The following is a 26,838-nucleotide window of genomic DNA, read 5'->3' as shown; positions in this document are numbered from 1 at the left end:
TTCGATTCCCGTTCCAGTCGGGAAAATTTTCTCGACTCCCTGGGCATAGTGTATCATTGTACTTGCCTCACAATATACAAGTTCACGCAATGGCAGGCAAAAAAAAACCTTTCAATTAATAACTGTGGAAGTGCTCAAAGCACACTAAGTTGAAGCGAGGCAGGCCAAGTCCCAGTGCGGACGTAGAGCCACAAACAAGAAAGAAGAAGAAGAAGATAGATTTAAACCTGATATTTCTAGAACACATGCAATTAGTTTTGCAGTATTCACATGCTTAACTTGTTTATATTTTCTTTTGTTTTATATCAAAAATTTAGTTTGAAAATATCTCCTCCTACCGTGGCAGAATGGACCCCCATCTTTGTGAAAGAAACGGCAAGGGGAAAATATAACCTAAATCACAAACCAATCACATTCTGCGATTTCAGCAAATTTCCTGTAAAAAGATCACTATAGTAGAGAGATTTGAGGCGAACCAACCAAGGGTTGAAAACCTCATTAATAAAGACAATAATAATAATAATAACTATAGTAGACACTGGGTGAAGCAAATTGGTCAAAAAACGACAACACTGGAAAATAGTTGTTCTAGGCACAGCTGTACATGCCGACATAAACAAAGCTTTACCCAAATCAGCATGAATTTAAATTAACTGAACAATGAGTCATGAAAAATTAACATTTTTGGAAACATTTTTTGAATCTGATAAATCATTTGTTTTCGTTTACACTCGTATGCAACCCGGGTAGAAGAAAATAACTAACGAAGATCAAATTTTGCCATTTAAAAATGAATAGCTAAATGGCAAAATTTGTTATTGGTTTGTTGAGAATAAGAGCTAAAATAACAAAAATAATAACTGACTTTGAACCGGAAAATAACTTAATAATAACTATTTTTTTTTTATCTGTATTAACGAGATTTTTAGCGCTAGGCTAGTTCATCTCGGGACACACGCTTTACTTCCCTTCCGAAGGAAGAACTCACATTTTGCGAGTTTGTCGGGAGTAGGATTCGATCCCAGGTCCTCGGCGTGATAGTCAAGTGTTCTAACCATCACACCAGATCCGCTCCCAATAACTAATTTTGTCCTTATAAGAACAAACCAAGGACAGAATATTTCAAAATGAAGAATAACTGAATAAGTTATTATCGAGTTATTGAGAACAAAATAAGAACACAATAAGTAATTTCAAATAAGATCATCATAATTATAAATGTTGTTCTTATGATTGAAAAAAAAACTGTATTGTAAGTTTTGAAATGTTTTGTCCTTGGTTTGATCTCATAATAACAAAATAAGTTATTATTTACTTTTTTCTGGAACAAAGTGAGTTATTATTTTTTGTTCTTTTAGCTCTTATTCCTAACAAACCAATAACAAAATTTGCCCTTCATCAATATTCTATTTAAAGTAAAATAAATACTAAATAACTCATCAATAACAAAACAAGTTATGATTGCAAAATATGCAGTTAGGATGTTATTTCACTTAGGATGCTCAGTATAAATAATTTTGCTATGATTGCATATTTTGTTATTATTCAGTTATTTATTGTTATTCAATAATAATTCAGAAATAACAAATTTTGCAATGATAATATTTTTTGTTCCTAGCGAATTATTTAGTGTTATCCATAAATAACATATAAATGATGAAATTAGATATAATGGCAAAATTTGTTATTAATTTGTCCTTGGTTCCTCCGCCTCTACCCGGGAATAGCTGCTGAACAGATTTTAAAAGGATACATGTATCAAAAAACTAAATTTTTTTAACATCCTTAGGGTGTCCATACTGCCCCGCCTCCCCCTATTTTGTGCAACATGTATCTCTATGATTACCCCACAATGTATTTTGACAACTTCAGTAACACTGTAAAGGACAGCTCATAGTTAATAGTTGTGGAAGTCTTCTTAAAACACACTCTATACAAAAGCTGAACATCAGGTCGTATTCCATTTGGGCCGTAATGCTAAGAACAGAAAGAAACAGATTTCATGGCTAGAGTGAAAAGATGAACATAAATTATCATGCAATAAATGAAGATCACACCAATAAACCACCCTGTCCCGAGCAGAAGGGAATAACAACAGCATAAGAAGCTGTGTTATTTTGGCAAAATAACTGAATAATAAAATCGATTATTTTTAAGTTATTACCATAACATATTGTGTTATAAACTTGTCTGTCATAAGCGGCAAAATAACAAATTCCATAACAAAAAAATGTTCCTGGAAAACCATTTCAATAACTTATTTTATTAGTTTCAATAACAACTTAATAACAGTGAATGCGGAAAATATTTCGATAACAAATTTTGACATCAATATGTTATTGATAATAATCGGAGAGCAGAATTTGCTTTGATATCAAACTCGTTACTAAATAAGTTATAATACTTATTATATAAAATTATTCGCTTTGTCTCACAAAAATAACATGAGGTTTATCACTCTGACGTAAAAAATATTTTCAAATGATCAAAAAATACTGTATTCAGCTTTTAATTCATTCTAAGAGATTTGAAATCGCAAGATAATCGAATTTTAGTAATTTCTGTATTATCAAATACGATGAGCTTCGATTTCCACCTGTAATTTATAAACTGTTGTACTTTAATTGTTTTCGGAGCACGGTTTTGAAATCAGCACTTGTACTTGAAAAAGTTTGATCATCGATAGCAATTTGTGACTTTTGTTCTGTTTTTTTTTCAGCATAGAAACTGATTTTTTTAGAATGCTCAACAGTTCTGCAGAAAAAATAGCTATAATTTCTCCTGAACTTTCTCTGATGATTCCTACAGGACTTTCACCAGAAATTTTTGCAATATTTTTTTTTCTAAAACTCTGAAATTCTTCCAGAAATTTTTCTTTGAGGATTTCACCAAAAGTTTTTCCGAAGGATTCTCCAGGAGTTTTTCAAAAGATTCTGCCAAGAATTCTAATAATTGCTCAGAAGAATTACATTCGGAATTTCTGAGAAAATTGCGCCAGTAGTTCTCTTGAAGACTTCTCCAGGGATTTATCGAAAGGTTCCTCCAGAACTTCCAAGTGCTTATCCGAAAATTGTTTAAGGAATTCTTTAAAGGAGTCGTTTGGAAATTTCCTTCTTAACTGAATACAAAAATGGAACAACACAAAGGGGCAAGTCATAATTGTCGAATTGTTGCTGTGATTTCAAAACTTGTTACTGTTTTGCTATTGCTGATAAGTTTTTTTTTTTTTTTTTTTTTTTTTGTATCTGTATTAACGAGATTTTTAGCCCTAGGCTAGTTCATCTCGGGACCCACGATTTGCTTCCCTTCCGAAGGAAGAACTCACATGTTGCGAGTTTGTCGGGAGTGGGATTCGATCCCAGGTCCTCGGCGTGATAGTCAAGTGTTCTAACCATCACACCAGATCCGCTCCACGCTGATAAGTTGATCAATAGTACAACAATAACTAAACTTGTACTTCAAGAAAACATGTTATTTTAATGTAATTTAGTTATTGTATATCAATAGCTTGATTATAACAATATGAGATTGTCCAACAAAATTTGTTATGGAAAAGCTATGCCTTGATAATTTAATAATAACAAAACAAGATATAAAAACAGGTTATGTGATTTCGTAGTTATTAACTTGCTATTCTCCTCTGCTCGGGGTACAAGGTTCGAACTTTTGCCCCGCATAATGCGAACTTTTACCCCCACTATAGGGCAAAAGTTCGCATTGGGGTGCTTGTTTTAAAAATTGTATTACTAAAAGGAACGCGAAAAAATATAGTACTACGTTTTGAAGGCAACATGGTAGGGACCCGTTTAACGAAGAAAAACGATATTGTTTTCTTTTCGTTCAAGAGTTATTTTGTGAAGTCTGTTACTTAGGTGCGAACTTTTGCCCCGCATTACTCTACCATTTACGTCCATAGAGTAAGGTGGGGCAAAAGTTCGACCCTAGTTGATTTTTTTTTCAAGAAATCTAAGCAGATACAAATAAATACCGGGTGGTGATTCTACCATCCATGAGCTAAAATTTTGCTGAACAAAGTTACGCCAAATGTCTTTTCAATTTTGAGTTACAACACTTTTTGTATGTGTATGTCTAATTCGAACTCTTGTCCCTCCACTGGGGCAAAAGTTCGAATCTAGTGTTTGTGGTATTTCGCTAGCCGTAGCACACTATTTCGACACTTTGGTAATTGGAATACCTAAAACCAATTAATATTTGATGTTGGAACTGGAATACATTTTAAAGTTCGATCTGGATTTTACCCAAATCATGATTAAATTTACTTCACCAAAAATTAGTAGTTTTCTGCCAAATTCAGATAAAACAACTTTTTTTCAACTTTGATCGAATTTTCTCGCTGATTCCATCATTATTATCTCTACATTTTGAAGAATTTTATGGTTTTACCTAAAGTTGCCACATGACTCGAACTCTTGCCCCACAATTCGATTTTTTGCCCCACTATGTATAAAATATGATTTCCAAATCTTTTTTGCAAAATGTTATACATGCTAAAGCACCTTCAAAATATACCTAGTTACACCCCAAAATAAAATATCGAATTCGATTTCATTACAATTCCATTCCATGCGTTGGAAGGACCATCGCATATTACAATTTTTTGACCAAAAACCAACATTTTGTCATAACTTTTCGAAATATTGATCTATTTTCATTGATTGATTGATTTGTCTTTATTAAAGAGATTTTCAGCCCTTCATCAATTTTCATAATTTTTGGAGTGAAAGACTCTTTTTCGAAAAGGCTTCGAACAACCTTGACACCCGAAAGATATAATTTGAATTAAGCTCAAAAACTTCAAAATAAACCTTTGCCCCACTCGAACTTTTGCCCCACTTTACTCTATCACAGAGTTTCTCCTGTGATAGTCCCCGCGAATTTCGTGCAGAAAAAAATCGTCCATGCAACCTAGGAAAAGGTTTGTTGATAATTCTAAAACTAGACTCCGTTGTTCCATCGTCATCTATGCTCTCCACATGCACTAGTCAGTTCCATTTAATCTCCAATTTGCTAATGTGTACAATTTTCAGCTTACTCATCAAAACTAGCTAGACCATTTTTCTTATCCTCTGCTTCCTATGTATAGTTCCACCCACCACCCAATCTAAATCCTCAATATCTGTTAGTCAGAGCACATCTGTGGGCGCACTTTTTATGGTTCACTGTTTCGCGTACCTAAGCCACCCGGTTTGCTGTAATACAAAAGTCCCGTTGTTTCGTTGGTTCGTTCTCCGCCGATGGATGCCGAGAAGGACGGAAAGGACACGCCGGGCTGCCGGCCGGGACATGTCATGCATGCAGTATGAAGTCTCAATCGTCTTCATCATCATCGTCGTCGTCATTGTTCTTGTGCACCATCGCCATCACTTCCACCGGCGGTGCTCGCGCGCCCTCTCTCTGTCCTCCCGAAATCTCATTCTCGTTTCTCTGATCTGCTGAATGCTGATGTGACTTCGTCACGAACGAGAAGCGAACAATGACGGGTTTCGCATTCGCCAATGTTTGCTGACTGACAATGATGATTATACGGAAAATTTCACTGACGATGCCACGCAAACAGAACTTTTCCGGCGAACGGACGAGCGAGCGAGAAAGCTATAATGAAAGCACCGGATAATGACGTGGTGACGTGTTCCTCCGGAGTTCCGCTCCGTTTGTGCGCTGGCTAGCTGGCTGGCTGGCTGGCGCCCCCCGAAGACAGCAAAAGCAGAGGCTCCAACGGCGTCGTCGTCATCGTCGTTGTCGTTGTCAATCGATCGACTTGAGGGCCTTCCATATATTACGTGGTTCACGAAATCTTGATTCTTGTGAAGATTGTTTCTGGAACTCATGTGAACTCCAAGAAATCCTGTAAAGATTTCTTCAATCTTTTGATTTCTTGATTCAAGAATTCAAGAGGAATCTCCTTAGGAATTGCTGGCCGATTCTCTGCAGGGATTCCCGAAGGAATCTCTACACGAAATCCTTCCGGAATTCCTGCGGAGATTCTCCAGGAATTCCTGTGGAGATTCCTTCAGGAATTTTCCTTCGGAGATTCCTCCAGGAATTCCTGCGGAGATTCCTCCAGGTATTCCTGCGGAGATTCCTCCAGGAATTCCTGCGGAGATTCCTCCAGGAATTCCTGCGGAGATTCCTCCAGGAATTCCTGCGGAGATTCCTCCAGGAATTCCTGCGGAGATACCTCCAGGAATTCCTGCGGAGATTCCTCCAGGAATTCCTGCGGAGATTCCTCCAGGAATTCCTGCGGAGATTCCTCCAGGAATTCCTGCGGAGATTCCTCCAGGAATTCCTGCGGAGATTCCTCCAGGAATTCCTGCGGAGATTCCTCCAGGAATTCCTGCGGAGATTCCTCCAGGAATTCCTGCGGAGATTCCTCCAGGAATTCCTGCGGAGATTCCTCCAGGAATTCCTGCGGAGATTCCTCCAGGAATTCCTGGAGATTCCTCCAGGAATTCCTGGAGATTCCTCCAAGAATTCCTGCGGAGATTCCTCCAGGAATTCCTGCGGAGATTCCTCCAGGAACTCCTGCGAAGATTCCTCCAGAAATTCCTGCGGAGATTCCTCCAGGAATTCCTGCGGAGATTCCTCCAGGAATTCATGCGGAGATTCCTCCAGGAATTCCTGCGGAGATTCCTCCAGGAATTCCTGCGGAGATTCCTCCAGGAATTCCTGCGGAGATTCCTCCAGGAATTCCTGCGGAGATTCCTCCAGGAATTCCTGCGGAGATTCCTCCAGGAACTCCTGTGAAGATTCCTCCAGAAATTCCTACGGAGATTCCTCCAGGAATTCCTGCGGAGATTCCTCCAGGAATTCATGCGGAGATTCCTCCAGGAATTCCTGCGGAGATTCCTCCAGGTATTCCTGCGGAGATTCCTCCAGGAATTCCTACGGAGATTCCTCCAGGAATTCCTGCGGAGATTCCTCCAGGAATTCCTGCGGAGATTCCTCCAGGAATTCCTGCGGAGATTCCTCCAGGAATTCCTGCGGAGATTCCTCCAGGAATTCCTGCGGAGATTCCTCCAGGAACTCCTGTGAAGATTCCTCCAGGAATTCCTGCGGAGATTCCTCCAGGAATTCCTGCGGAGATTCCTCCAGGAATTCCTGCGGAGATTCCTCCAGGAATTCCTGCGGAGATTCCTCCAGGAATTCCTGCGGAGATTCCTCCAGGAATTCCTGCGGAGATTCCTCCGGTAATTCCTGCGGAGATTCCTCCAGGAATTCCTGCGGAGATTCTTCCAGGAATTCCTACGGAGATTCCTCCAGGAATTCCTGCGGAGATTCCTCCAGGAATTCCTGCGGAGATTCCTCCAGGAATTCCTGCGGAGATTCCTCCAGGAATTCCTGCGGAGATTCCTCCAGGAATTCCTGCGGAGATTCCTCCAGGAATTCCTGCGGAGATTCCTCCAGGAATTCCTGCGGAGATTCCTCCAGGAATTTCTGCGGAGATTCCTCCAGGAATTCCTGCGGAGATTCCTCCAGGAATTCCTGCGGAGATTCCTCCAGGAATTCCTGCGGAGATTCCTCCAGGAATTCCTGCGGAGATTCCTCCAGGAATTCCTGCGGAGATTCCTCCAGGAATTCCTGCGGAGATTCCTCCAGGAATTCCTGCGGAGATTCCTCCAGGAATTCCTGCGGAGATTCCTCCAGGAATTCCTGCGGAGATTCCTCCAGGAATTCCTGCGGAGATTCCTCCAGGAATTCCTGCGGAGATTCCTCCAGGAATTCCTGCGGAGATTCCTCCAGGAATTCCTGCGGAGATTCCTCCAGGAATTCCTGCGGAGATTCCTCCAGGAATTCCTGCGGAGATTCCTCCAGGAATTCCTGCGGAGATTCCTCCAGGAATTCCTGCGGAGATTCCTCCAGGAATTCCTGCGGAGATTCCTGCAGGAATTCTTGCGGAGATTCCTCCAGGAATTCCTGCGGAGATTCCTCCGGGAATTCCTGCGGAGATTCCTCCAGGAATTGCTGCGGAGATTCCTCCAGTAATTCCTGCGGAAATTCCTCCAAGACTTCCTGTGGAGATTCCTCCAGGAATTCCTGCGCAGATTCTTCCAGGAATTCCTGCGGAGATTCCTGCAGGAATTCTTGCGGAGATTCCTGCAGGAATTCCGGCGAAGTTACCTCCAGGAACTGCGGCGGAGATTCTTCCAGGAATTCCTGCGGAGATTCCTCCAGGAATTCCTGCGGAGATTCCTCCAGGTATTCTTGCGGAGATTCCTCTAGGAATTCCTGCGGAGATTCCTCCAGGAATTCCTGCGGAGATTCCTCCGGGAATTCCTGCGGAGATTCCTCCAGGTATTCTTGCGGAGATTCCTCTAGGAATTCCTGCGGAGATTCCTCCAGGAATTCCTGCGGAGATTCCTCCGGGAATTCCTGCGGAGATTCCTCCGGTAATTCCTGCGGAGATTCCTCCGGTAATTCCTGCGGAGATTCCTCCGGGAATTCCTGTGGAGATTCCTCTAGGAATTCCTGCGGAGATTTTTCCTGGAATTCTTGCGGAGATTCCTCCAGTAATTCCTGCGGAAATTCCTCCAAGTTTCCTGCGGAGATTCCTCCAGGACTTCCTGCGGAGATTCCTCCGGGAATTTCTTTGGAGATTCCTCCAGGAATTCCTGCGGAGATTCCTGCAGGAATTCCGGCGAAGTTACCTCCAGGAACTGCGGCGGAGATTCTTCCAGGAATTCCTGCGGAGATTCCTCCAGGAATTCCTGCGGAGATTCCTCCAGGAATTCCTGCGGAGATTCGTCCAGGTATTCCTGCGGAGATTCCTCCAGGTATTCTTGCGGAGATTCCTCTAGGAATTCCTGCGGAGATTCCTCCGGGAATTCCTGTTGAGATTCCTCCGGTAATTCCTGCGGAGATTCCTCCGGGAATTCCTGTGGAGATTCCTCCAGGAATTCCTGCGGAGATTTTTCCTGGAATTCTTGCGGAGATTCCTCCAGTAATTCCTGCGGAAATTCCTCCAAGTTTCCTGCGGAGATTCCTCCAGGACTTCCTGCGGTGATTCCTCCGGGAATTCCTGCGGAGATTCCTCCGGGAATTTCTGTGGAGATTCCTCCAGGAATTCCTGCGGAGATTCTTCCTGGAATTCTTGCGGAGATTCCTCCAGGAATTCCTGCGGAAATTCCTCCAAGACTTCCTGCGGAGATTCCTCCAGGAATTCCTGCGCAGATTCTTCTAGGAATTCCTGTGGAGATTCCTGCAAGAATTCCGGCGAAGTTTCCTCCAGGAATTGCGTCGGAGATTCCTCCAGGTATTCCTGCGGAGATTCCTCCAGGAATTCCTGTGGAGATTCCTCCAGGAATTCCTGCGGAGATTTCTCCAGTAATTTCTGTGGAAATTCTTCCAGGAATAACTGCGGAGATTCCTCCAGGATTTCTTGCGGAGATTCCCCCAGAAATTTCCGCAGAGATTCCTCCACGAATTTCCGCAGATTCCTCCAAGAATTGTCGCAGAGATTCCTCCAGGAATTCCTGCGGAGATTCCTCCAGGAATTCCTGCGGAGATTCCTCATGGAATTCCTGCGGAGATTCCTCATGGAATTCCTGCGGAGATTCCTCCAGGAATTCCTGCGGAGATTCCTCCAGGAATTCCTGCGGAGATTCCTCCAGGAATTGCTGCGGAGATTCCTCCAGGAATTTTCCTGCGGAGATTCCTCCAGGAATTCCTGCGGAGATTCCTCCAGGAATTCCTGCGGAGATTCCTCCAGGAATTCCTGCGGAGATTCCTCCAAGTATTCCTGCGGAGATTTCTGCGGATATTCCTCCAAGAATTCCTGCGGAGATTCCTCCACGAATTCCTGCGGCGATTCCAGGAAATTCCTGCGGAGATTCCTCCAGGTATTTCTGCGGAGATTCCTCCAAGAATTCCTGCGGAGATTCCTCCAGGAATTCCTGTGGAGATTTCTTCACGAATTCCTGTGGCGATTCCCCCAGGAATTCCTGCGTAGATTCCTCCAGGTATTCCTGCGGAGATTCCCCCAGGAATTCCTGCGGAGATTCCTCCAGGAATTCCTGTGGAGATTTTTCCAAGAATTCCTGCAGAAATTCCTCCAGGACTTCCTGCGGAGATTTCCTCTAGGAATTCCTGCGGAGATTCCTCTAGGAATTCCTGTGGAGATTCCTCCTGTTATTCCTACGGAGATTCCTACAGGATTTCCTACGTAGATTTTTCCAAAAGTTCATGTGGAGATTTTTCCTGCGGAGTTTCCCTCAAGAGTTCTAGCGAAGATTCCTCCAGGAACTCCTGTGAAAGTTGCTTCAGGAATTCCAGCCGGAATTCTGGAATACTTGTGTACTTCAAGTTCTTCACGTAGTACAAGGACGTTCTCTCTGCAAATCAACCGCCGGTCGGTCTGACAATGCGGTAAGGACGGCGACAGACGCGGACGCAGTCGAGAAAAAATAGGACTCTCGGTCTATGTATCTAAAATGCCTGGTGCACCACCTGTGTGAGACATAGACTGCCGTAATTCTGCAAAGTGACGTAAGCGCCATTCAAAATGTCGATATTTTTTGGTATATGATATATAATATCTGGTATAAAAATAATACAGTATTATGCCCGCTGTATTAGAATGCAAGATCTAGTCGTAATCTATCATCTATGGAAATAAACTTAAAGGATAAGCAAGAGTTTTATGCATAATAACCAAAAAATGGGCCAAAACTATCAATGTCGCTTACGTCACTTTGCAGAATTACGGCAGTAGAGACCCCCATTCGCTTCGCAACAACGTCGGCGGCGCCGCGGAGGAAAGTGAGTCACGGCGATACCGGGAAAGGGGAGTGCAAATCGATCCCTTCCCCCAATACAACGAACGATTCCAATGAATAATTTAAAACGTCATTCCAATTCCACGTTGTCCCTTTTTTTAAAACAACCCTTTTAATCATATCCTTCGGTTTCACATGCACTTTATTCGCAAAAAAAGAAAGCCGAAACTGGTAATCCTTGGCGACGATGCGGTAGCTTTTCGGCCGATACAGAAGGTCACGTCGAAAGCGGTTGTGGGACGAGACACCGGCTAAAGCTCTCCCTCCAGCAATGTTCGCTTGGGAACGAAGTTTTCGCGAGAGTGGCTCCATCGTCGTCCTTATGCTACTGACTTTTGCGCATGTATTTGGATGTGTGTGGATTACTTTTGGCACACTCCACCAATGCCGACCACAATCAATAGTGGCTGTTTCGGACTGATGTATGTGATGTGTGATGTGAGAGCAGGCCGCGTTTGAGGTTATGGAATACCACTTTAGCACTCGGGCTGCGATGGTGATGTACGTTACTGCATGTGCTCTGTGCTACTACAGCTGATGGTCGTCACGCGGTGTTATGTAGAAGGTGCAATCACCTTGAATGTAATTACTGTTTGCTATTGCCATAATAGTTGGAGTGTGAATCATCAAAACGGTTTTATTGTGAACAGATGAGAGGACGTTATGGTTCCAATTTGTCTGCATTTGAAGATCCTGGTATTATCAGGGTATACCAGTTTAACTTCCTGGAATTTTATGAAATTTTAAATCATTGATTTTTCCTGACCGAGTATTGTTCTGAAAAAAATATTAAATTTATGTTCTCGTACTTCTTATCTTCATCAATGGTACTTGGTGTCTGTTGTTAGCCTACAACCCAATTCTCCATTCGTTATTATGGGCCTGGTCTTTGGTCAACTGCTTCAAGTCCTCCTGAACGCTAAGTGCCTAAAGATTCTCCTGTTCTTCAGCCGTTGCTTGTACGGTTTGTCACAGAGTCACCGGCCTTTCCTTGCCCATGTTTGAACTTGATCAAACATGTATCAAACAAAAAGTATTGTAAACTAAACCGTTCGTTGACATGATATACCATTGTTTAATAATCACGTTTACCTTTTTTTTCATTTCAGGTAAGTCCATCACATCCCTATCCCTAATATCTTCATGTCCAATCCAGTATCTTCCAGCAGCAGGCATAAGCATAAATATGTAAGTAAACAAATGTCAAAATGTATCATGTATTTCGAATTATCATCAGCAATATTTTTTGCGTTTGCAACTTCAAAATCTTAAGAAACTGGATCCGTAGTTCATGAAAAATCTTATTTGCAGCTGCAATACACGTTTTCTCGATCTTCGACTTGAACACTTGATGCTTATCTATTCAGCGTTGTGCGTATCAGCTCAATTTGTTTCGGCGGAAAACCATGTTCTGACATTAACTGCCATAGCTAATTTCTTTCCACTGAATCGTACGCTCCTTTAAAATCATTGAACAGATCCGTCGTTGATCGACCCTTGCCTTACGAACACCTGTCTGGTTTTCGCCGACGAAGAACTTTTCGTGAGGTCTCAATCTGTTGAACAGGACGCCGCTCCCGTGCTTAAGAATTTTGACCGAAATCCCGACAGCTTTATTGTTTTTCAGCTTCTTACACGCCCTTACCTTTTTAAAGTCATCCAGCGTTGTTGGTGATTCGACTGCTTGACCGTCATCAACTATGTTAATCCTGTGCATCTTCGTTGCTATCATTCAACAAATCTTGGAAGTGCTCCTTGCACCTGGCTGCCTCTATTGTTTTGGATAGCAAGTTTCGACTGGATGGTTGTTAACTTTGGGAGACTTCGGCATTCAGTCTAACAGATTGCGTTGATTAATTTCTTAAAGAATTTAATCAACGCAATCTGTTAGGCTGAAAGCCGAAATCTCTCAAAGTTATCTATTGTTTTGTTTATCAGCAAATTTATTGCTGCTGCTATAAATAAAATTGTTTTCCTGCCATGATTTCAGTTAAATTTCTGCAGCAGAGCGCACGTGAAATTCTTCAGAATTACTTTTTTTTAATGTGTCTTATCGATATTTTTTGCCCTAAGCTAGTTCATCTCGAGACCCACGCTTTACTTCCCTTCCGAAGGAAGAACTCACATTTTGTGAGTTTGTCGGGAGTGGGATTCGATCCCAGATCTTCGGCGTGATAGTCACGTGCTCTAAGCATTACACCAGGTCCGCTCCACTTCTAAATTTCTCCATGAATTCATGAAAAATCCTCCAGGTGTTCTTTTAAACCTCGAGTGATCGCGCTGTTAAACTTTGTACAACACGTTGAAAAATCCTTATTTTTTATACTCAACATTAGCGTGGTGCTGACACAACTAACGGAGGGTTCAAATTTCTTGCAGCGATTCCTTCAGAAAATCTACCAGGAATGCCATCGGAGATTTTTCTTCGAATTTCTTCAGATATTCTTGCAGGAATTCCTTTAGAAAGTTTAGAGCTTCCTTTGAAATTGCTTCCCAATTCCTTCATAATCCTTTCGTTGAAATTTTTCCATGAACTTCTGTCGAAAATGTTTCAGGAATTCCCGAAAGTCTACCATGGATTATTTAAAAAAAAATCATTTAAAACATCTTCCATGGATTGCTTAAGAAAATCCTCTAGAATTTTCTTCAAAATTTCCTCTTGAAGAGCCTTGAAAATTTCTCAAAGAGTTTATCTGTAAAAGCTTCCATGAGATTTCTCAGAAATTCCTCCATAGATTCCTTCAGGAAATCATCCTCGGATCTCTTCAAAAATTGTTACGTTTGTTAATTATTGTGAACATTTTGTCAGTTTATTTTGTATGTGTATACTAAGATTTGTACATCTGTAGCGCTCCAAACATTTCAGGAACGATCCAGTAAAAAACCCGCAAACCGTCCCCTAATACGGACATAAACTTGTAGACGGTCTTGTTTTGTTGTCCGAATCTAGATGCCCTCTTAAGATTAGAAACTCCTAGACCAAATTCAAGCTACGTAAGCAACCAATGCTGCGAACCAAAAGGCAATCCGCCAGAAGAAATACGATTACAGGTTTGACTGATGGACCAAGAACAATAATAAAACCTTGTCATCCTGGGATTGGACTTCGTTATCTATTTAGGGAACTGGGCCCAATTAATGTTTGTGTACTTGTAATGTTCCATTTTATTTTTCGTACCTAAGCTCCCAAACGCGGGGCCCGATATGGAAAATAAAGTTAGCATTTGTAGGGTTCCACTTTGTTTGTTACAAAATGTTTTCAGCGGCGATTCCTTCGAAAGTTCAGCATTCCTTCAAAAATTTCTTCAAAGATTTCTTCAGAAAATCTTCTACTGACTTACCGAAACAGGGTGTCTACTATCTGGAAAAACCTGGAAACCCAGGAATCCTCAGGGAATTTTAATTAACTGGGAAAACCTGGAATACTAAGGGAATATCACAAATACTCAGGGAAATTTTGCACCATTAAAAAAATAAATAAAATTAGTCGTATTAAAAAAGTAGCGAATTTTATTTCTTCGATTATGTAGTGTTAGTGTATCCATCTAGAAAATCGGCTACAACGATTTTTCCAAAAAATCCATCACGATTTCTTTCTGGAGTTTATTAGGAAATACATATTGTAATTCCTCCCAGGATTATTTACAAAATTCCTGCTGTATTTTTTTCACGCCATTTGACTTGGTATTTGAATTCCTTCCGGAGATTCTTCCGGATTCCTACCAGCATTTTTTCACGATTCGAACATCCTTTCCAGGATATCTTCTTCCTTGAGAATCTGCCAAGTTTCCGATAGATTTCTTCTGGAATTTTTATGAGGATCATACAGAATTTCTCGAGAGATTTTCCCGGTATTGCTCCAAGAGTTCCTGTGGGTTTCTATCGGAATTTGTCTCGAGATCTCCACAAGATACTGTAGATGTTGTCGCGGTATTTCTAATGGAGTTTCTCTTGAGATTCCTCTTGAAGAAGTTATTCCTGGGATTTCTAAAGAATTTACAACTCCCAAAGTTTCTCGCGGGATTTTTTTTTTTTGAGATTTCTCTAGGAGTTTCTCCCTGGACTTCTCTTACGGTGTTGATCCTGGGATTTCTCTCAAACTTTTCAGAATTAAACCTAATCTTTCTCCTAAGATTTTTTTTTTGAGATTCTGGAATTTCTACAGGAGCTACTGCTGGTATTTATCATGGAGTTCGTCCCGTGTTTTTTTTTTCGAACATTTTTAAGGCTTTTCCTTGTAGTTGACTACCTAATTTAATGCAGTGATCCATCTGTGATTATTTTCTTACAGATTTTCTCGGGATTATCCCCAGAACTCTGCCCGAAATCTCTACCAGACATTATTCCGAGATTTTGGATGCTCCTTTTTGAGATTTTTTCGAAGAGTTTCGAAGGAAAGAAATACCTGGAAGAACTTCTGCAAAAATCCAGAGAGAAACAGTTGGAAATCTATCCCGAAACCACTCAGATAAATCAAGACCAACAATTGAAAAGGCCACAACAACATTTTGTAAACAAACATGTTTCTATCGGCTTGAGGCCTCCACCCACACACCTCACCACCACTAACAAAAAGCGCAAACAACAAGCTTTCTGATAGTGGTGGTGAGATGCGTGGGCGGATCTCAGAAGGCTTCAAGTTGACAGAAACGTGTTTATTTACGCAATGTTGATGTGGCCTTTTCAATTGTTGGTCTGGAAATAATTGGAAGAACTTTGAAAAATTTTTGTATAGATCTTCGACCAACTGTGGATGTGTGATGGGGGAGGGTTGGGTTTACATACTCTAGCAGAAACCCCTTAAAAATCTCGGAAAACATAAAATAGTAAAAAAAATCGGAAGTAGCTATTTATTGATGCAAATTCCTAAAAACCTCTGGATAACCACAAATAATTTCTACAAACAAACCTTGTAGGAATTACTGCAAATAGCCATGAAGGGATTTAAAAATCCTTGGGAAAACTGGAGAAAGCCACAATCTCAACATTACTACATCACCAGCACAAAGTACAAACATTCAAGTGCAGATTCAAAACTGTGTATGGAATTTAACGCTCATATAGTCTGTGGAATTACTGATTGAACTCCTGATTTTTTTCCTTGCTTTTAGGAGTATTTGGATGTCACTGTAGGTGGAAATGTCAAGGGAATTTACCCAAAAGAACTCTGGTGAAAATTTAGAAATATTCCTCAATTATTTTTTGTTTTTTATTCAAAAATATTTTGTTAAACAGTTTTTGAAAGAATTGAGCGATTTGGTGAAATCTCTTGAATAAATCTTACGCATTTTTCTAAAAAAAGACTTAAGTTTTGAGGATATTTCTGTTTAACTTTTGAAAAGTTTAGAAATTTGAAAAAAAAAGAAATTTCCCTAAGATTTTTTCAGCTATTCCTCAAGAGATTCATTCAAGAGTACTTCCTGAGATTTCTACAGGGTTACTGAAGAATTCTTCAAAAAATCCGTTGGGGATTCTTTTAAAAATTCCTGCTCAGGATTCTTCTGAAATTTCTTCACGCTTTACTTCGAAAATATCTCCATAGACTTCTGTTGCGGGAATGTAGAATAGAAGAGTCTAACGAAATTTGATAATTTACTCCAGTGTGAATATCATTATTAAATTCCTATGAAAATACAATCCATGTTACTTATAACTAATTACAAACAAATAATTATATATTCTTACTTCTAGTGTTCGATCTTCAATTTTCCTCGTAACTATTTCACCGTTGTTTATTTTGACACTGTCGAATTACATCCAATTGTACTTCGATTGTGTAGAAGTTTTGTTGTCAGATGCGTTCGATTGACATCCTTTATTTGCTAGGGCATCGCGCAGTGGCGTATTGAGGGGTTCAGATACCTCTGCTTAGGTTATCGTTGTGGCGCCCTTAACAGACTTCTTTAAGAATTTCAGCAAGCAATTTCTTCAAACATTTGTCCATTGAGTTTTCCAAAATATCCTCAAACAATTTTATAAAAATCGTACAGAGGTTCCTTTAGAACTTTTTTCCGGTAGTTCTTCCCATTTTTGCCTTTCTCGTACACTAAGTGTACTGGAAAGGCTATATGTTCACTCCAAAAATGACTTTTCGATAGAAAGCCCGGAGGTTCGAGTCACATATACCAATCAACTCAGCTCGACGAATTGAGGTGATGTCTGTGTGTATGTATGTGTGTGTGTATGTATGTTTGTGTATATGTGTGTATGTGTGTGTACAAAAAAAAACTCACATCACTTTTTGGCAGTAAACCTGAACCGATTTTAATGATCGACGGTTCATTCGACGGGGAATCTGGTCCCATTGTTTCCTATTTAAAATGGTTTTGATCGGTCCAGCCGTTCCGGAGTTATGGCCATTTAGGTGTTCCGGATCGGTACCCCAGGAAGGGGCCAGATATGAAAACGCTACAAACCCATCCATGCGACACATCAAACTACGGCATTTTTGATAACTTGATGAACGGTAAGCAGAAAAATGGTCTCAGACCATATATGAACCGGTAGTGTCCCGGAACCGGTTCCGGGTGTCCCGCCGGAAGTGGCCAAACATAAAAGTGCACTAAACCCATGCATGCGGCATATCAAACCGCAGCTTTTTCGATACCCTGATGAACAGTAAGAAGGAATACTTTCTCAGACCATATTGGAACCGGTAGTATTCCGGAACCAGTTCCAGATGTCCCGCTGGAGGAGGCCAAGTATAAAAGTTAACCAAACCCATGCATGCGACATATCAAATAGTGGCTTTTTTGATATCCTGATGAACAGTCAGCAGGAAAATATTCTCAAACCATATGTATCTGAACCGGTAGTGATCCGGAACCGGTACCGGGTGTCCCGCCGGAAATGGCCAAACAAAAAAGTGAACCAAACCCATGCGACAAATCAAATCGCGGATTTTTAGGTTCTTGATTGGCAAAAAAAAGTTTCCGGTCATATTTGGAAAAACCGGTAGTATTCCTCACCGATTAAGGGCACATCGGAAGTGATCAAATGTAAAGGAGAACCAACCCCATAAATAGCTGTTTTGGTAACCTGATGAACGGTTAACAAGAGAAACAATCATAGACCACACTTTAGAAAACCAATACTGTGCCGAAACCGGTTCCAGGTGCTCCGCCGGAAGTGGTCAAATGTAGAACGGAACCAAACGCATGCACACCGCGCATTAAATATCGGCTTTTTCGATGACGCGTAGAACGGTCAGCAAGAAAAGTCTCAGGCCACTCAGGTAGTGTACCGGAACCACTTTCGAGTGTCTCGCCGGAACTGGCGAAATGCACAAATAAGTGTTTAACAGTACATCAAATAGCAGCTTTTTTGAATACACGATGATCGATTCGTAAGAACATAGCCTCAGACCATATTTTAGACAACCGGTAGTGTCCCGAAACCAGTTCTGGGTGTCCCACTGGAAGTGGTCAAATGTAAAAGTGATCTATACCCACCCATGCATGAGATAAATCAAATCGTGTTTTTTTTGGGTAACCTAATGAACGTTAGCAATGAAATAGTCTCAGACTATATTTGGGAGACCCGGTGTGCTCCGGAAACTGTTCCGATACTAGAGATGTACGGGTACGGGTCGGGTTTTGGTTTGAAAATTAAAAAACAAACGGGTTCGGGTCGGGTCCGGGTTCCAAAAATTCCAAAACTTTCGGGTACGGGTCGGGTCGGGTTTGAATAACGTCCGGTTCAAGTCGGGTTTGGGTACCAGTGTAGATAATTCGGTACGTAAAAATGCTTTTTTTGTCATGCACGTTACATTTTATAATTATTTTTGAACTCGGGTTTTGGTCGGGTTTTTTGAGAAATATTTTTTTTTCGGGTTCGGGTCGGGTTCGGGTTTGACCGCCGAAAATTTCTCGGGTTCGGGTCGGGTCCGGTTTGACGAAAAAAAAATTCTCGGGTTCGGGTCGAGTACGGGTTTTGAAATTTGAAATTTTTCGGGTACGGGTCTGGTTCGGGTCTGTAAAATCTGAAACCCGACCATCTCTATCCGGTACCGCATCGAAAGTAACCAAATGTACCATGCAACATATTACATCACGGCTTTTTGAATAACCCGAGGAACGGTTAACTAGAAAATAGGCTCACACCACATTACAGACTACCGGTAGGGTTGCACAACCAGCGCACACTGTTGCGGATGGCCCAAAAACGTGATCGAAATTGTTTTCACCATGAAAACATGATTTTTGATCTTTGGTGTCTTCGGCAAAGTTTTTCTATAAAGTATGCCCTAATTTATGGAAACATCAGTTTTGTGATCAATCCCCCTAAAAGTGAGAAATGATTTATATCTTTTTTATTTGTAAACTAAAACAATATGTTTGTTCAGAAATGTTGTAGGCAATTTTACTAGAAACAGCTTTGCCGAACATACAAAATTTCTATCTTTTGATTTGTATGTACATTTGAGGCGTTTTTTATGAAGCACCCCTAAAAATCAGTTTTTTGCTTATAACTTTTTCTATGAATTTTTCACGAATTCCAAATGTTCTAGCACTTGTTTTGCCTTATTAAAACGCGTAACTTTTGCGAAGAAAGTATATATCTATCTCTCATATTTATCATGTTATTGAAAATTTCACTTTAAAAAATGCTTATGTTTGACATACCCATTTGTTAACTTTCGCACGTTTTCGCAGACCAGGATTTTCACAGTTGAAAATATGGTACAAGTTTTATCTATTGCAAATATAGCCAGTTTTAGCCTGATTTCGCCTGCATATTTAAATTCACATACTAGAAATGACTATCATTATAAAATGTGTTATTGTAAAATGATCAAGATATCAAAAAATGTACTTGGTGCTTTTCTTACATGACTTTCCCACATGAACACGCAAAAACGTTTTCACAGAATCACTTGGAACTGCATCAGATGACTTTCCCATAAAATTTAAGTTTTTTTTTTATCAGATAAACAGTGGCTCTCATAGTAGTACGATAAGTCTCTTCCAAAAATTAATCGGTATTGTTAAATGCTCTTGCTAATGCTCATAAAATTTTTCGTGTTCATGTACACTTTGCGAAAATGTTAATTTGCAGAAGGTTCAAATAACAACAACTGATCTTTCGATTAAAATTGATTTTCAATTTGTTTACTTGAAAAATAAAACTTATCTGTTAATATTAACACATATCATTGATTACTGTCAGCATTAAATTATTATTATTATTACTTTATTATAGAGATTTTCAGCCCTAGGCTGGTTCAGCTCTTTGTCATCATTAAATGTATTGCTTCCAGTTACTGTATGTATGTTTTTCTGTCCGAGGAAGCACAAGAGTCACGCAACAAAGACACCAGGAATTACAGAGATGGTCATACACGTTAGTTTTCAAAAATCTAAGCTAACACAGATCTCCTACATCGTCTGCTTGAAACATCTGATACCATGATACGGAATATTGGACTATTTCCTAAAAAAAACTAGTACACCATAAACGTAGGATGCGAACAACCTTTTGCTCTAAACATATGACGAGATAGTAACTGGAAGCAATGAAATAAGTGATGACGTTAATCAATGATATACGTTAATAATAACAGGTATGTTATATTTTTCAAGTAAACAAATTGAAACCCAATTTTAATCGAATCATTAGATGCTGTTATTTAAACATTCTGAAAATTTACATTTCTGCAAAGTGTACATGAACACGAAAAATTTTATGAGCATTAGCAAGATCATTTAACAATATCGTTTATTTTGTGGAAGAGTCTTATCGCGTTACTTTGAAAACCACTGTTTATCTGCACTGAGGCAGAAATGTTTTAAGAAATTCATTACAGCTGTCTTATGAAAAATCTCATACTCTATCTCATGAAACGTTGATCTCGAAAAGCCAAACTTATTATTGCACTCCAACCGTTCTCGATCTCGACGTCCCTGGTTCGATTCCAGGTTGCGATTTTGTTTTATATTGAGCAAAAATATTTCATAACATGTCTTATGAAATGATATCATAGGAATTTCTTATGGAAATCAAAACTTTTTCTTATGTCGAAATTTCATAAGACAAACTTATGCCCTTCTTAAGATCAGTTTTCACAGTGTGAAAAAAAAAAACTTAAATTTTGTGGGAAAGTCATCCGATGCAGTTCCAAGTGATTCCGTGAAAACGTTTTTGCGTGTTCATGTGGAAAAATAATGTAAGAAAAGCACTGAGTACATTTTTTGATATGTTGATCATTTTACAATAACACATTTTATAATGACAGTCATTTCTAATATGTGAATTTTAATATAGAGGCGAAATCAGGCTAAAACTGGCTATATTTGCAATAGATAAAACTCGTTCCATATTTTCAAATGTGAAAATCCTGGTCTGCGAAAACGTGCGAAAGTTAACAAATGGGTATGTCAAACATAAGCATTTTTTAAAGTGAAATTTTCAATTACATGATAAATATGAGAGATAGATATATACTTTCTTCGCAAAAGTTACGCGTTTTAATAAGGCAAAACATTTGCTAGATCATTTGGAAATCGTGAAAAATTCATAGAAAAAGTTATAAGCAAAAAACTGATTTTTAGGGGTGCTTCATAAAAAACGCCTCAAATGTACATACAAATCAAAAGATAGAAATTTTGTATGTTCGGCAAAGTTGTTTCTAGTAAAATTATCTACAACATCTCTGAACACACATATTTTTTTGGTTTACAAATGAAAAAGATAGAAATCGTTTCTCACTTTTAGGGGGATTGATCACAAAACTGATGTATCCATAAATTAGGGCATATTTTATAGAAAAACTTTGCCGAATACACCAAAGATCAAAAATCATGTTTTCATGGTCAAAACAATTTCGATCACGTTTTTATGCCATCCGCAACAGTGTGCAGCGTTTGGTGCTTCGCCGGAACTACGAAAGTTAATAAAACCAATGCAAGCGATAAATATGTGTAAGAGAACAAAATCTTACAAATTAAACCCACATACAAACAGACGCCGCACTATACTCGCTACCAAGAGCGATTGTTTTCAACGGTCAATAAGATATAGCCCAAATGTTCAGAAAATTTTTTTGTGATCTGTGATTGTGTAAAGAGTTATAGCTTAGCTTGTTAGTATCGTCTTGATATTGATCAGCCTCAAGTGTTAGTGAAGGTGCTCAACAAAGTGCTCAAGCAGTCAACTGAGAAGTCTGATATTTTTCAGCCCTGCTTATACGTTGAACATAACGTCGGACTATGTGCAATCAATAAGTTTTAAGTCAATTCAAAGATGTCTTTGATAAAATGCTTGCTTTTCTATAAAAATATTCGGATTCAGAAACACTTTGACTTACGTTGTCGGAAAGATTGTGAGAACATGTTCGACGAGGAAGGCACTATCACCACTAGGTGGATTAATTTGGGTTTTTTTTTGAGAAATTTCTTCATGGAATTTTGCAGAAATTCGTACAAGGTTTTTTTTAGAAATTGACCTTGTGATTCCGTCAAAAATATTTCCTGACACTCCTTCAGAGATTCTATGACATATTCCTTCACGGATTTTTTCAGACGTCTTTCCAGCAATTGCACAAAAAGTTACTGAAGGAACTCAGAAAGATTCACTGGAAGAATTTCTAAAGAAACCTCTGGTGGATTGTATGAAAAAATCTCTTAAAAGTTTCCTAGAAGAAATTCTTGAAAATTTCTTGAGGGAACCCTGGACGATCATTCCTGACACATTTTTTGAAGTTATCTCTGCAGGAATACCTGGATGAATGAATACTTGAAAAAAATTAGAAAATTTAATTCATAGAAAAAAAAGTCATTAGAAACGTCGGAAAGAACTCTGGAAATACTCCCAAGAAAAATTGCTTGAAAAATACCTGGAGGGATTCCTGAAGAAATCCGTAGAGGAGTTTCTGAAGAAATCTTAAAAATGTCTGCAGAAATCCCTGTAGAAATTGCAGACAAAGATACTGGTGGAATTCTTATTGAAATCTGTTAATGAATTTCTGAGGAATCTGGAGTATTTTGTGATGAAATCCTTGGAAGAATGCGGGACTAGAGGAATTCTTATTGCTGTGTGCGTTCAAGATGCAAATGGTGCCCAAATGCGCTTCAAACGCGGTAACACAGTGTTACGAAAGGCAACTTAGCAATCATAGCTAAAACCACCGCCAACCTAGGATCCAAATGCTCCCACTGACATCGGGTTACTTGTTAGAAAATCTTACCATATTTGGTGTTCCCGCATTTGATATTTGCATTTCGAAGCCACACAGCAATAAACGAATTTCTTGTACAATTTGTGAAAATTCCTAGAGTAATTTATGAAGGAAAAAAAAATCCGGAGGATCACTTAAGAAATATTCGATTTTTTTTAGAAATCCTCAAAAAACTGGATAACGCTCTGCAGGTATTCATAAAAGATGTTTTTTTGAATTGAAAAATTCCTTTTAAAAATCCAAGAAATACATTCTGGAGTAATTTCTGCAGCAATTTCTGCACAGAGAATCTTCGGAGAACTTCCTGAAGCATTGCGAGAAAAAAATCTGAAAGAATTCCTGAAGAAAGGTCTGGATAAATCTTAAGCAACCACTACATGGAGGAACTTTTGGAGAATCCCTTGGTGGAGCTTACAGGAAAATATCTTTGGAATTCTCTAACCGAGTTTTTAATAAACGCCTGATAAAATTTCTACATTTTGAGCTTGATTGACCGCCCGTAGATGCTACTTCAGTATCGCCAGACCAGCTACACTCACACAAGGAACCAATGAGATTATCTGCTGGGGACTAGTAGGCACCTTCAGGGTGTGAGCGTTGGTGATCTACTATTTTTAGGCGACAATGGCGCCTGCCACGTCGGGTTTCAGGTCAATGTGGGGAAGGGGAAGGAAGTGATGTTTGCAATTGTTTGTATCCACATCAGACCGAATATATTTCTGCGTCTGCACACATTCATGTGGATGTCGGAGTGTTGGTGGGCTATGGTAAACAGAGGGTTCACACATTGGTGCGTGGATGCCAGGCGTAAAGTTATAGAATAGTGCGATTATTACCTTGAAGCTAAATCGGCACAGTTCGCTCGAGTGCATAACTTGTAGACGTTATCTGATAGATTGACACTTTGCTGTGAAAGTTGGAAGCAAGGGAAACGGCTTTTCTACCGTTTCTGGTTCTAGCGATGGCTATGAACACATGAACATTGAACATGTATTAGTAGTATATAAGTATAGAGAGGACAGTATAAAGAAAGTGGATAGAAAGATACAAAGTAGAAGGAAAAGGACGGGCCAAGGATTGGACCAGGACCTTCTGCATATGACTCAGAAGCGGTAGCCATTAGACCACCAAGCCCGTCTCTCAACCTAATCGTGGCTTCCAAATTGATCTAAAATCTGCTCTTACGTTCAACAAATATGCAACTCAATGCCGTTGATTGCAAAACACCCCCTTCCAAATAGAAGCCGGTGCAAAACAAATGCATAAAAAATGACTTCAATTCTTGTCTCCCCCAAATAAAACCCCAAACCGCATGTCAGCCGGCGACGGCTACAACGACGACGACACCAGTGGCCACCACTATTTTTGCTTACTCGATACTATCGTACACATAACAGGGGCAGCACTACCAGTGCGATAAAGCAACAAACTTCATATTAAATTTTCGCATTCAATATAAGGAGAAAAAAAAATCAGCAGTTTGAGCAAAAACCAAACCGACTGATGAAGGCTCCACTTTACGCGAAGGGTTCGTTTTTTTTCTCGCTTCGAGGAAAACCCATCTAGACCGGCACGACATGCAGGAAAAGCTGAGAGTTTCCATTCTCTCAGCATGGCTTTTCCTTCGCATTGTTGGTCTATGTGTTTGTGCAAAGCCACACAACAGCAGCAGCAGCAGTAGCACCGTCTTCCGTCCATGTCGGTGGTGTTGTCTGAGTTATTCCTGGCCTATTCAAGGATATGATGTAGTATTGATTTTTCCACATTCCGTCTTCGGCTGCACAGGACATTCGAACTTTGCTGCTGTGGTGGGGTGGGCGTTGTTGGGTGGACGAGGTGAAAAACGCAGCTCCGGCTGACTGCTTCGATGCGTGTGTGACGGAGAGCAGCGCGGAGAGAATCGAGAATCCTGTTCGGATTCGGGTTAGCTTCGGAATCCTGTGGCCGATTGAGGGACGATATCCGTTTGCCGGTGAGTTCGTACGGCGCAGTCCCTGTTTAGAAGTTGACTTGAACGGAACTCCTCGTTTGCAGAATCGGTAAAGGTTATACCAAAGGAATCGCTTTTGATACTGAGCATTGGCAGGATACCCGACGTTGGGGGAGAAAGGAGATTACGAGGAGACACGTGGTGGCAGCAGTGGAAAAGCCTAGCTGGAAGTGGGATACGGCAAAAAAAAACGGAAGAGAGGCTTTTCGTCCTGACCGGTAGGCGAGCAGAGAAGAGAGCTCACGGAGAACAGCGTTCGACGGTTTTAACAGGATAAAGTTTTTCCGCAGCTAATGTGTGCCCCGCCCTGAGTTTCTACGCAGAGTTGGAATTTGAAGGATTTTGTTGCAGTACGGTAGTGAGTTTTTCGTGATATATTGTTCTAGTGAAAGCACTGCTGGCATAGAGAACGAGCTCATTTAGGAATTGAGTTTTATTTCAACAGAAAGTTTAAAACAGATTGTGATAGTGACAGTCTAACATTTCGGCAAATTGCACTCGGCAACAGAAAAGAAGCGTATTGTTCCTACAGTGTGAGAGCGAGAGTTGCTTGCTTCAAACGGAGAATACGTGTCCGTAGATCCTGTCTGGCTCAGTTGTACCGCAGTCGTCGTCGAACGTTAACGCGAAACCGAGAAGAAACCCTGTCGGGTGAAAAATCAGAAAAACGCACACGGAATAGGCAGACTCTGTCAAGTGGTGAAGAAAATCAACTAACTCCAGTGGTAAATTAGTGATTTATCGGTAATTTCAATCAGTTGTCTCAAACTTCGAAAGCCAAAATGTTGATTGGATTAGTCCGAGATTCGGTTATGCAGTGCTTCTGCCACACGTGCCGAGCACCCATTCTACCGGCAGGTAAGTCAGCCCATCTCCATTTCCCAAGAATCCTTTCCTCTCGTCCTTATCCTGAACGCCGCTCACATATTTGACCTCTTTGGGTAACTTTTTAACTTCGTTTGAACTTCTATTCTGTTCAATAGTATTCGTCTCAATTAAGAACTGTGGACAGAATATGCGTTTTTCTACATTTCGTTAATCAAGATACCTCCGATATGTCAAACTGTATTTCAAATGTATCCAGGATCCTCTACCATGTGCCATATACCTGCAAAAATTGCATAATTTTCCCAACCAAAGGCCTCTCAAAAAGCTCATCCGTGGATGACCCACCGCCGGGTGGTTTGGCAAACAATCGTCCAACGGATGATGACTCATCCATTCGCCCTCGGCTTGGTAGGCTACCCGAACGGTTCAAACCCGAAGCTGCGTAGCGAACGGCTGCTGAAGGGATGACGGCTGCTCCAACCGCGTTCTTATGGGTAGGCGAAGAGGAGCATAAGGATCTGCTTCATTCCGCACACACGGTGTCATGGTTTGCGCTTGGAGACGCATTCGCCGAAGGGTCCTGGAATTCAAGAAGCATTTCGGTCGACGTCGAATTATGTCATCCATGCTGCCCCCCGGTTCTGCCCTGTTGGGTAGAAGGTGCCGAGTACATTTTCCCAACATTTCCCCGTTGCGAGTCCAGGATAGGAACAAATCAGTCAGTCAAATGTCAGCCGTTTAGCCGCTCCATTGGTGATTTTCGGAAAATTTGTTCCATATTGGAGTTACCTACCCCCATATAAGTTATGCTGTGTGCGTATATCAGCTGATGCTTTTTGCATGTCTCATTTTTGTAGCGCCAATGTCAATCGGTGCTTTTCGGGGTTGGGAGAAAATTGGATTAATATGCCATATGCTTTGCGAGAAGTTATGATGTTTCGTGACTGGTGAATTTCGATTGAAGCATATCTCAAGATTACAGTAATATATGTTGCTGTGTTTAATCTTGTACCGACTTTTCGAACCCTCTAAGCAGAATACCCTCTTCGAAT

At 40.4% G+C, this 26,838-nt stretch overlaps 2 protein-coding genes across 4 annotated transcripts in view; both read left to right on the top strand.

Moving 5' to 3' along the window:
• The window catches only part of LOC109420996 (stathmin), a 241,252-nt gene that overhangs the window by 28,925 nt on the left and 185,489 nt on the right, over positions 1-26,838 (top strand). The window contains exon 1 of one of the 3 annotated variants that reach the window (XM_029858859.2): positions 24,889-25,816. The exons of 1 other annotated variant lie outside the window; for it this stretch is intronic. In XM_029858859.2, the coding sequence (XP_029714719.2) occupies positions 25,741-25,816 (76 nt within the window). In that variant the 5' untranslated portion in view covers positions 24,889-25,740. Of the gene's footprint in view, positions 1-24,888; positions 25,817-26,838 lie in introns of those variants that run through there. One more of the 3 variants, XM_019695474.3, reaches the window with a different exon arrangement.
• LOC109429299 (uncharacterized) overlaps positions 1-26,838 on the top strand; it is a 785,311-nt gene that overhangs the window by 636,079 nt on the left and 122,394 nt on the right. The window lies entirely within an intron of this gene.

Source organism: Aedes albopictus, chromosome 2 (genome assembly GCF_035046485.1).
Source record: "Aedes albopictus strain Foshan chromosome 2, AalbF5, whole genome shotgun sequence".
In the NCBI taxonomy this organism is placed as follows: Eukaryota; Metazoa; Arthropoda; class Insecta; order Diptera; family Culicidae; genus Aedes; species Aedes albopictus.
The sequence above is the reverse complement of the archived record's forward strand: the minus strand, read 5'-3'. Positions and strand labels throughout refer to the sequence as shown.